The sequence below is a fragment of the Erithacus rubecula genome (genome assembly GCF_903797595.1).
Source record: "Erithacus rubecula genome assembly, chromosome: 20".
Lineage (NCBI taxonomy): Eukaryota > Metazoa > Chordata > Aves > Passeriformes > Muscicapidae > Erithacus > Erithacus rubecula.
The window spans coordinates 8,912,759-8,924,883 of NC_136672.1; the positions used below are offsets into that span (position 1 = coordinate 8,912,759).

Here is a 12,125-nt window from a genome sequence, read left to right on the forward strand (position 1 = left end):
AATCTGTGCTGGGGCTCTGAGCAAAACAAGGGGAAAAAAGCCCCAAATCCCAATATCTGTTATTTGTAGGAGATAAAGACGTGGCTCAAGGGAGCAGCTTTGCTGGCCATGCCTTTGTGCTGTTCCACAAATGGGATCTCAGATAAAGATCTTGCTTTTCTGGTGCACAAAGCAATTTTAATATCCTCCTTTTCACTGGGTAATGGAGATCCAAATCAGGCCCTGACTCCTGAATGGAAAGCACCACCTTTATTTCTTACACTTTAAATCCACTGGGCAGGCTGCTGGCAGATTGTTTAAAAATATATAAAACTTGAAACAAAAAATCAAATTTTGTTCCAAGGCCGTTTGTTTTTTGGGTACAAACTTGCCAACCAGGCAGGGAGTGCTCTCCACAGCCTTGCAATCCCAGGCTCTGGGGTTTCCAGCACTTTTTCCATAAAAAAGCAAGGCAGGTTCACCAGCAGGATCCTGTGCCTGCTGCTGGCACTGCACTCTCTCAGAGTCAACACAGGCTGCAATTGTCAGCATCTGAAGGCAGGATCTTAAAATAATATTTGAGAACCCAGCCAAGGCCTCTCTGCATCCTCTGAGCACTTAGATTCAATGAGCAGCAGACAGGCTCCTCTCCCATTTTTAATTTTTTTTTTTTAAATTTGACATCACTCTCAGTTTGAGAATATCTTTTTGCAGATTTTTGAGGAAAACACAGAGTCCCTCCTGTGTGCTCAGGTGGGCTCTGAGCAACCTGGCCCAGGCAGGAGGTGAACAGGGCAGGAGTTTATTGGGGTGACCTGTGCCCTGTCACCTGTGCCCAGGGGACAATCCTGCTCATCCCCTGGCTGAGCTGCCAAGGGAGGGCTAAAGAGAGAACCCTGCTGCAAACCAGCTGGAAAAACCAGAGGATGCTGGGGAACAACCAGACTGACTCAAAGGAAGCACACAGCCCCAAAGTGGCAGGAACTCATTAAATTATCATAACCTTATCAAAGGTTCTTATTTCCCATCACCTTGGCCAGCCACCACCCTTTCAGAAGCATGCAACAAACACTTTTTCACATTTGGCATGTGAATTCCTGTTACTGCTTTTTGGTTTAAGGTTCTACTGGAAACAGAGTGGGAATCTCAAGACATTTCACTGAGCTCTAGCATGAGTTTTACATCTGAAACACCTTGGCTGTAGCAGACACAAAATGCCATGCAGCCAATATCCTCTTCCAGTCTGCCAGAGCAAAACCAATTTTGCAGCTACAGAAGGGACATAAACTCAAATTATTTCTAAAAGCTTATTGGAGAAGATTGATATTTTGCCTTTCCTAACACGACTAAAATTGAAAATCTCAGAATCCTATTTGAACCCTCCTTTATTTTTTATGGATATTAAAACTTGCTGAAGTTGAAGACAGCATTCCAGGCCCTGGATTAATTTTCAGTCCACATTCCAACTCCTTGGCTTATTATCTTGGATAAAAAACACAGTATTGTTACAACAAAGCCAGCTTGCAGCAAACCAACCAGGGAAACAGAATGTTAAAGATAAATTAGTCTGCACTGGTAGCAGGAAAGTTAATCTAAAAAGAAAACAAGACATGCACATCATCTTACTTCCTCTGCTTTGGACGCACCTTATCTCGGCCAGCTCTTTTACCCTGAAACCACAGGTGAGACATATCTTATATATTCAGCCCAAACTCACTTCTCCATGGAGTGTTAAGAAATTACAGTGTGCTACACTGGAGAGATTCTGGGAATTTTGGTGCTTTTTGGAAAAGATATCTCAGGTTTCGCAGTAAAAATGCTTTGGATTTCTTTTTATCTAAGAGTAACAACTGTACTTTTAATTAAATGTGAAAAAAGTTATCCAAAACCTAATGAGAAGTGTGATGCAAGGAAGGAACAGAAGTGATTTAGTGAATAGTAATTCTTCATTCTTTGTGGCAATTGCAATCATTCTCAAAACTTTCTGATTTTTTCCCTGTGAAGAAAATTGAATAGGACAAAACAATAAATCTGAATGTTGATTCTTCTGCCCTCTGTGTATATCCATAGTAAAGAATCTTAGGAATTACAGAGCAAAAAGATTGAATAGTCATTTTCTACATTAGCCAATAATAAATAGAAATTGTGAGAGTTAAAAAAAACAGAATTTCCCTTTCCTGCTGCCCACCTCTTTAGGTCAGTGAGTCTCTTTCCACAATGTCAGTGCTCTAATACCTTGTATTGCTCTGCTCCACTGCCTCTCTCAGCTGCTGTTTGCACCACTCAGCTGGGTGAGATTGGCTTTGTTCCCACATGGGAAATGAGCACCAGGATCCAAACCTGCCCACCCCCTCCTGCCCCCCAAGCACAGCTTCAGGAGGGAGAAACCCACAGCCCTGCCGTGGTCAGATATCCAGGCAAACACAAAGCTTTGTGTGCAGCTCATAGAGGATGTGCTCTTGGTTGTCAGGGAAACTCACTCCCAGAGAGTTCCCAGATGCCAGCAGGATCATCCCTGGCACCACATTTTCAAGAGGAAAAAGTGATAAATGGAAAAATATTTAACAACAATGCTGAATTTTCACCAGATGAGCAGAGTGCTGTGTGGGGAGCCACAGTCCATCCTTTATTTATTGGTCCCACCAACAGCTGGCAGGGAGGTAAATCCAGAGCTGTGAGTGCTCTGGATCCTTCCAGCTCTGCTCCAATGGATACCAGCATTCCCTCCCCACTTTTACAGGTGCCACCCACCACCCCCTCTCTGCCTGTGCAGCTGCTGAGAGCAGTGAATCCATGATGGAATGAGCACAGCTCTGCCTGCTCTGCTCCAAACCCACAGCTCTGACTGCACGAGGCTCAGCAGCCCAAGGAGTGACTGCCCTGGGCTTGTGCCAGTCACAGAATCACCTCAAACATCATCTCATCCCACCCTCTGCATGGACAGGGACCCCTCCACCAGAGCAGGCTGCTCCAAATCCCACTGGGAAACTTCCAGGGATCCAGCAGCAGCTCTGGACAACCTCAGGTCCCAAGAATTGATTTATGGAGCAGGAATGTCTCCTTGCCATGACTTAATCCCTCTAAAAATTCTAACAAAATCCCTGCTTCTCACGTGGCAAAAAGTTCTCAGCAGTTCTTTGTTTGATCCCCACGTGCTCTCCAGATGTTCTGTGTGAAGGAATCAGCCACCTCACACTGCCACACCTGGAGCCAAGGTTTCTGCTCCTAATTCTTGAATTAACCCAAAGCCACTGCAGGTAGCACTCTGCATATCACTTACAAAAAATGGTAAATGGATGGAGGATGGAACAGCCTGGACAGTAAAATTCCAGCTTCACTATTGCAGCCCAGGGGCTGTGGCTGTGAAAGGAATGCTCAGTTCTGGACCCTGCACAAGGAGCATGAGAGCAGCTCAGATCTCAGACAAACCTTAGAAGATGTCACTGGCACAACCAGCAAAGCTCATACTAAGGATGGAAAAACTGAAATAATAATGATTTATCCAAGTCCCAAGGAAGGATCCATTCAGGTTTCCAGTCATGTACTCACAAAGTGGGGACCTTGATCAATGTGTTGAGCCAATAGCAAGCCTTTAATAAAGCAAATAAATCCAATAAATTTCAAGTCAAAATCTGGAAGAAAAGCCCTCCCATTCAGTGAAATGTTCTCTGTCATTGTGGCAGCTTGTTTCTTACATTATTGCATTTCCAATTCCATGTAATTATAGATGCTATGATAGACTATCAATTTCCTACTTTCTACAACTTAATTACCAGGATGCTGAGAATTTGAAATGAGGAGTCTATTTCTAAGCCCCAGCAAGACCTAATGTTTCACCAGCCTGAGGTTTAATCTTCAGCCATAACCTAAGGCCAGTTTCTAATTCATCAGCAGAGTGTTGCTGGAAACCAGGGAGGTTCCTGGTACCAGGGACACCATCAAGGATTCATGAAGTTCACACATGGATTTCAGCCATTCCTTGGTGAATTTACATTGCAGCAACACTTCTCTTCAGCAAGGAGAACACTGAAGAGATGGAAATAACCAAAAAGCTGTTTATCAGCACTCTGAGTGTCATTCTCATGATGGCAGCTTCACTATGGCAAACTATGATGTAATTACTAAAAAATGCAATATATCAAAATGAAAATGCATTTTTCTTTCAATAGCAAAAAAAGTTATTGAAGAAAGAGCTGGGAAAAAATTCATAGCATTCCCATTGCTAGCAAAAAGGACATGAGGGCAAATGGGATGTCTCATAAAGATATCAATGAGGTGGGTGATAAAACTCTACCTGGGACTTAAATACCAACTATTTTATGTCTTTAGTTTACTTTTCTCCTCATTTCCTCTTCTTCTCCTCTTAAAATTGTTTCATATTTACCCTGTTAATTACTAAAGTAAATTTATGTAAAGGATTTGCCTGGATATGTAGTTGTGCTGTATATGAAAAGGATTAAAAATGCCTTTTGCAGCAAGCATGTCCAAGGACACAGGAACCCCTCTCCTGAAGCCACCAAAGTGTTGGGCCGAGCAATCCTGAGGTGAGCAGAGCAGTACCTGCTTTTACACCTGCAATTATAAAATACTTTAATTAGAGGGAAAATTCTCAGCAGTGCCAGTCATCAAACTTGAATAAAGGGCTGTGTGAAAAACGTGATACTGAATTTTACTGAAATTATGGTTTAAATTAATGGGTTCGTATTTTCTAAGTATCTATACACAAACAATGTGGATGATTTCCTTCTTTTCAGGAGCCAGCTCAGTTCTGGTAGCTTTTCCCTGTTCTTTGCTGACCTCTTGTGGTTTCTCACTCTGAGGAGAAATTATTTTCTCAACCTCAACTTTACTTAGGATAAATTAAAAAATGGAATCTGAAAGGATAAGACAACGGTTTAATATATCATGGAGATCCTCAAGAGACCTTTTTTGTGGGGTTTATAACAACCTTCCCTACTCAATTATTTTTCTTAAGCTTTTTTCATCTTGCTGGATAGAAGTTAGAACTGTGAGAAGTTCCTGAACACATGATTTCTAAAATATTCCCAAACATGCCAGGCACAAGGTGAAGGTAACCACATTCCCTAGAAACTGTGACAGTGAGTCAAATGACTATGAAAGACATTGGAAAAGGGATGGATCTATCCTCAGACAGGAATTTCAGGGGATATTGCCCTGGACAACAATGTCTGTCTGTGTGAGCTGTGAAATCCAGAGAGGGAAGAGTTTCCAGTTCCCCATTTGGCACTGTCAACATGTTTAATCTGTTTAATAATCCTGTGGCCACCTGAGTCCACTTTGTTTCCTGCCTTTATTGCCAAACACTCTCTCCCCTGCAACAGAGCAGTGCCTAACGAGATGAAATGTAATTAAAGAGGCTGCCTAGGAATAATATTCAAGAATTCTTGCAGAAGGATCCTGTGGTGGTGGTAATAAAAATCCCCAAAAGCAAAGAGGATGCTACAACAGTGAACCCCTGAGTGCCAGAAGAAGAATTGCTTCTCTATATCCTCCTCCGTTCTTTAATTATGCAAATTACTGCTGGTTTTCAATAATAAAAAACCTAGAGTGTGGAATTTGCTTTTAAGCATAAACATTATTTCAATAAGTGAAAAAAACCCCTAAAATTCTGTTCTAAAAGAATTTTTAAAGACTTCAGCTCTCTCTGATCTTTGAGAAAATCCCTGTAATCAAACCCTGCCAGCCATGCAAAGCTGCAGACCAGGACTGATTTTAAAACCTTGGGATTCTGGATCCAGATTTTTAAAACCTTGGGATTCTGTATCCAAATCTTAATGTGCTCTGAAATGATTTATCTCTCTCTCTCTCTCTCACACACACACACACAGATGAAGGTGTTTTCAGCATGATGTTGAGAAATAATCAATTTAAACACACACTTTGCAGGATGGCTGTGTGGCTCTTCCCAGTGCCTGATTATTCCACAAACAAGTATTCACAACATCTCCCATTTGCTGTGATATTAGAAATTAATTTCTGCCCATTTATTGGTTCCTAGCTCAGAACTGTTGTGCTATCCTCAGGAATGCAGCCTTTCCTCCTTCACTTGCTCCTGCTGCTTCCTCCCAGTTCCAACCCTGTAAATTTGGGAGTGAAACCTCCCCACAGGTCATTCCCAAAGATGCTCCTGGCACGGGAACTCCTGGATCACCATCCCCAGGGATGAGCTGAGCTGAGCTCAGGGCTCAGCAGCAGGGAAATGGGGATTGATGGTGATCCAGTGAAAAAAGACAGATAATAAACAAGGAAGCAATTTTTCCATGAAAAACCCTGAATTCCAGAGTGTCCCCATGGAAGCAGAGAGGCAGCTTTCCCTGATGGAATTCATCTTTATAATCCACCAGAACTAAACAGGAATTTTGCCCATGAAGCAGCAGCTGTGGGAAACCCTTCAGTCCATTTTTTGGGTGCACTCCTATGGTGGAAACATGAATTTACCAAGGACTTTTGTCAGCTTGTGTCAGTGATCTTCAAGGCCTGGATTTTACAATGAGGTGACAAAAATTTCTGTTTATGCCAGATGCATTTTATCAGGGTGACTTCTGCTCTGGTTTAAAAATGCATTTAAGCAGAGAATCTTCCAACTTTCCAGCATAAAACAAGTTTCACCAATGAAACCACCATGTGATTTTAATTTTCAAATTTAAAGAGGTGTAAAGGATTGAGGAAGGGCAGTTGTCTTCTGTACAGGCTTTTCTGAGATAAAAAATCAAGGTGAAGAAGAGTGATTAATTTGATTTTTCTGCTTCAGTGTTAGAACATTTGTTAAAATCATGCATTAATAATATAAACAACTCTTTAAAAATAGCATTTGTTTTTTAAATTAAGCATTTTAAACCTTGAGTGATAATGTAAAGTGCTCCAGGTCAACTTCAGTTGTAAAAATACTATTTGAAGATGATAATGGCTTCAATAATCTTAGTTTACAGCTTACAACACAGGAGTTCCAAATTTTAATAAAACTGTAAGTCAACCAATGTATGAAACTGAAAGTGTGGTTTGTGCCAGTGGCCTTTGCCCTAATAAAGCAAGATAATTTGTTAGAGACATGCAAATATAAACAAAACACATATAAGTTCTCAATGCTGAGATGAAACTTTTATGGCAGAAATTCAGGGATGTGAGGAGTAGTGAAAGGAGCAAAATGAGAAATAAACAGGTGAATTGGTATTTCAGGTATCTGAGTGCACATGGGTAATGTCTCTTACAAAATATCATACTCCAAATAATAATGTACTATGTTAAATCATTCAACATGCATGTTCTATTATCTAAATTTATCTATTTAAATGTACAGTGACCATGAGCATTATTTTATCTGTGAATGTTACTTAAAATTCCATGAATGTCTTTCAAATTAAAGATGCACTTTTTCCATTTTCCATGAGAAGGTGGCACTCATTTACCTAATTCTTCCAAAAAGAAAGGCACACTGCATCTGCTCAGGTTTGATCACTTTGACAAATTATGGAAGATTAGTACTTCAATTTTTTATGTTTTTAAAATCAATTAAAAAAAACTTGTAGCGGGAAAAAAACAAACAAGTGCATCCTTAAAAAAATGGTGAGAATGAAATTAAACTCAATAAACTCCAGATGTTGGCAAAGGAGGTGTTGTGTGCAGAACACCAAGGAGAAAACTACCTTGAAGAAGTGGATATTTACATGACAGTCCTGGAAGAGACAGGAGAGGGAGAAACACTGCGTGGTTAGTGACAGGCTGGCACAGCACAGCAACCACAATTAGCAGCAGAAATCAACAAATACAGACACAGCAGCAGTGGGAATACAGAATGGACACGTCTGTTAAGCACAGAAAAACCCAGGACAAAGAAAGAAATGGTGTTAATCACCCCAGCAGGGGCTGTGCTGCTCCTGGTGCCACCCCAGCTCACAAGCACACAGCCCATGCATGGAACAGCTCCAGATGTGCACAGCTGGCAGCAGCACTGGGGCTCTCCCCCCTAAATGACCTCCAGGGGGGTGGCAGCACACGAGGGGTTTGGGATCTTTGGTTTTGCCTTGTTCCACAGCACACCCTTCACATGAGGGACAGGAAATCCTGCTGTCAACAGGACTGGGTGTATTCTTCACCTCAAATCACAGCCCACTGAGAGAAGCCTTAAGGAAATCAGCAGCTGATGCAAACTGAAAACACAGATTTCTGCCATCTAGTTAAGAAATTTCAAGTTCTCCAGTTTGAGCCGTGGTGAGTGGATGGGAAACCTCCAGACAACTGCATATGGGAATTCCCCCTGCCAAACTATAGTACAGAACAGATGGAGTCATCTAACAGCATCTCTATAATGCTGCAAACTATTCTCTAATGATTAAATATGCACAATTTAAAAATAGGAATGAGTGCCATGGCCAAAAAAAGCAGCTCTTCTTTTTATATCTCTATATGCATAATGAGTGTGGATTGATGTGCCAGTGATATTTTGGCTGGTCATGATTTCAGTGTGGCTTAGTTTCTGTTTCCTGAAAAGTAAATTTCATCCTGTCATTTGCAATTTGAAGTGTCAGCAATGTTATTTCTCTTTCCCATGTCCTCTTTGCTGACCTGCCTGAAGCTTCGAAGTGAGAATGCACATTGGTTAGAGACAGATATGGAAGAGACCATATATTTTATTTTAAAAAAAAAAAAAAAAAAAAAAAAAAAAAAAAAAAAAAAAAAAAAAGTAAAGTAAATGCTCTGGGCAAAACATCACCATCCTTCAAAGATGCAAAAGTAATGTTTCCTTCCCAGCCCTTTCAACACTTTATAGAGATCTGGAGAACTTAACTCACAAATTAACAAAAATCACAAGCTCCTCTACAGTTTGTCTTGGGGATATTGTGGTTGGTTGGTTGTTTGGGGTGGGTGTTTAGAATGAAAATAGATCTAATTAGAAAACTGAAACAGTTCCTGGAGTATCTGCCATGGCCCTGGCCATGCAACTGCAACATTTCTACCCAGCCTCCAGCTCAGGATAAAGAGAGCTCTAGGATGTCCTGGCCATTGATTAAAGGAAAGAAATAAATGTCACCTGAAGTTTTTGTGAATATTAGAATTAAGAAAAGTTCTGGCATTCTCCTTCCTAATGAAGCAGACAGAAAGGCTTTTAAAAAATTAAGAGGAGTGGTAAAAATCTAAGAAATGCAGGCCTGCACTGAAACAATCTGATGTACTGATGTTCAGAAAAGAAATTATGAATAAATGAAAGAGACTTTTCAGCATGAGACACTAACAGCAACAAAACTCATCAGAGTTTTAGTTGTGCCTTGACCTCTGGGGACAGTTTCAGGTCCTGTTTAATACCAGGAGAGGCCTGATGGTGAAAATCCACATTAGCACAGTGTGCACAGACACACAGTCTGAGGCTTCTGGGGTGTAAACTCGGGGCTGCACAAGGATTATCACACAAGTTTGGTCAAGCAGAGTGCTGCCCTGCATCCTGGAGGAGCTCAGCAGCAGAAATATCTCCCAGATCCTTCATCACTGGAGAGGTTCCAGTTATTTATAACCCAGCCTGATGGCCAAGCTCCACATCCACCCTGTTATCTTTAAAATGATAAGGTACTTTAGAAGACATTTTCTTTAGGATCATAATAATGATAAGGCATTTTAGAAGACATTTTCTTTAGGATCATAATGATAATTCTGTTTAGAAGCACTGAGAGGTCATCAGAATGTCACCACTGACTTGACTGCCCACTTCCAGGGCTCAGACACCCACCCTGTTCTCTGCTCTGCTCTCTCCCCTCATCTGGGCTGCAAAAAGGAACTCCATCAGCAACCCCATGGTCAAAGCATCTGGAATCTCTCACACAGGCAGGACTCAAAGCCAGGGATGTGGATGTTTGTGTCCTCCAGGGACAGTCCCTGTGGTGGGACAGCAGTCAGAGCTCTCAGAAATTAAGGGAAGGGTTTTGTTCCTGTCAAAGCCACCCAGAGGGCTACACTAAAGGAAATAATTAGAACAAAAGAACATATCTGACATGTGAAGAGTGTGCACCAGAAGGACCATCCTGTGTCCTCCCAGAGATGCTGTGAAATGAGGATTTGATGAGCAGAATGCCATTCCCTCTCAATGTGCTTGGATCACTGCAATTGCCAGAGCTGGGTGTAGTGACTGAGCCTCTCCCATCCCAGCACACCTCGTGCTCACTAAATGTGTCCATGGGTAAGGATTATGGCTGCTCTGTTCTTTGTTTAATTAAAAAAAGGCTTTATATGGACCATAACAGCTGCTTTAATTTTAATAACATTTCCCAGCGCTGGTGATGTGGAAAGAAGGGGAGAGATCACAGAACAATTCACCAGCCTACTTTTAAAGCAGAATTATTCTACTATTATTCTAAGGTGATATTTAAGTATCAAGAAGTGCTTTACTAAGCAGGAAAAGTTAAAAAGGGCTTGACCAAACTAAAATAATTTCCCACAACAGAAGTTTTAGAGTTTGCACATTTCTTTCCCCCAAATTCAGGAAAAAAGGAATGATGCCCTAAATGGCAAAGGCATCTTACTGCTCAAATCACAACCAGGTAGAAAAAATATTATGGGGTTGCATCATTTCAATATTCTGCTTTTTTTTTTTTTTATTACTAGAAAAGTCTGGAAGAAGAAAATAAGAATGCAGCAAAGAGTAGATGCTGCAGTTAGATTTCCTAGGCTGGGTCCATGGAGGCACCTGGGCCTGCTGGGAGTTCCCATGGCAATTTCAGCAGGGACAATTATGGAGCAGCCACAATTATTCTGAATATGCCTGGTGAGAAGGGAGTTTCATTTAGAGATGGCCACAAATGCTGTCATTCCAGAGAAAAAATTCACAACTAAAGGTTAAACCCAGCTGAAAAATAGTGACAGATTTTATCCTGCCTCCACTTCCTACAGGAGTATATTTTTATCTCTAAATATTAATAATGATGTTTCATGCATAAATCACTGAGGACAGATTTGATCACACTGCTAAATGAGCAGATAATATATTTGTGAGTTTTAGTGAGAGGTGAGATACAGAAAATACATAGATTGATTAAAATTTGTTGTATAGAAAATACTGCATTGCACCTCTGCATAATATCAATAATTCTTTCTTGATATGAAACAATGAAATCCCAGTCCTAAAGTTTCTCTACTCTTGTGTAGCTTAGGTTTGTATACAGCCCTTTGCTCTGAAGGCCACCATTTTTTATTTCAAGTATTTGATTTAAGTAATGCAATAATTTTGTGGAAATTGTTGTACTCAAAGTTAAATTGGTGTAGCTTGGCTACCAATCAAATGGTCACAGATCAAAAAGTGTAGACCAACCACCACAAGTGCAGACTGGATTGGGAAGGACTCTGGAGTTACTCCTGCCATAAACTGATAAATGGAAGGTGGCCCAGTGTGACCCCTTGGTCCCATCTGTATTTTTAACCTCCTAAGAAAGTCACTCCCCCAGGAAAATGACAGTCAAGACCTGCAATCCTCTTCCTGTAAGGCTCCAATGCTGATTTTAGAACAGTGGAAATATTTATTTAGATGATGTCATTAAATCACAAATAGCAGCATTTTTCTCAGGGCTGTCTACTTGTTCCATATTACAGGGCACCTAAAATAAAATGCCTGTGCAAGCCAGGATGTAAATGATAACAGAAATAAAGGAAAAGATGATCAGAGTCAGCACCACTTATATGCCATACCAGAATAGCTAATAAGTGAAATACCACCATTCAGACATCTGTGCTGTGAAGTTTTAGAAGCCAACACAGTGATGCCCCTTGAAACCAAGGAAGAATATTCCATGTAGAATTCTGCTTCCCTCTGCTCCTTCTCATAATGATGAACTTTGAGACAGGGGAAGAGGGTGAGCCCAAACCCTTCAGCCATGTAACCCCACACTGCACCAGCCTTGGCCTTGTTACAATCACTGGGTTTGTTCAGCCACCAAAACTTTCATTTATCATCACTAAGTTTTAAACCTGCTCATTGTCCAGCTTGGGAAATTACAATTATTGGAGTGTGTGTGCCTAATGAAGACCCATTCCCTTCCCTGGATTAATTCAGTCACTCCAACAGCCCCAAGCAGGCTAGCCCAGAACAGGGACAGCTCCAATACTCAGTGCTGAGGCTGAACTAATTAGACTTTGAGACAGACTAA

The 12,125-nt window shown here is 41.1% G+C and overlaps 1 protein-coding gene across 2 annotated transcripts in view; it reads right to left on the reverse strand.

The window, feature by feature from the left end:
• The window catches only part of PRKCA (protein kinase C alpha), a 134,047-nt gene that overhangs the window by 19,864 nt on the left and 102,058 nt on the right, over nucleotides 1-12,125 (reverse strand). Inside the window, exon 9 of one of the 2 annotated variants that reach the window (XM_079323483.1) lies at nucleotides 1,626-1,649. The exons of the other annotated variant lie outside the window; for it this stretch is intronic. Coding sequence (XP_079179609.1) covers nucleotides 1,626-1,649 — 24 coding nt within the window. The remainder of the gene's footprint in view (nucleotides 1-1,625; nucleotides 1,650-12,125) is intronic. 2 annotated transcript variants of the gene reach the window in all.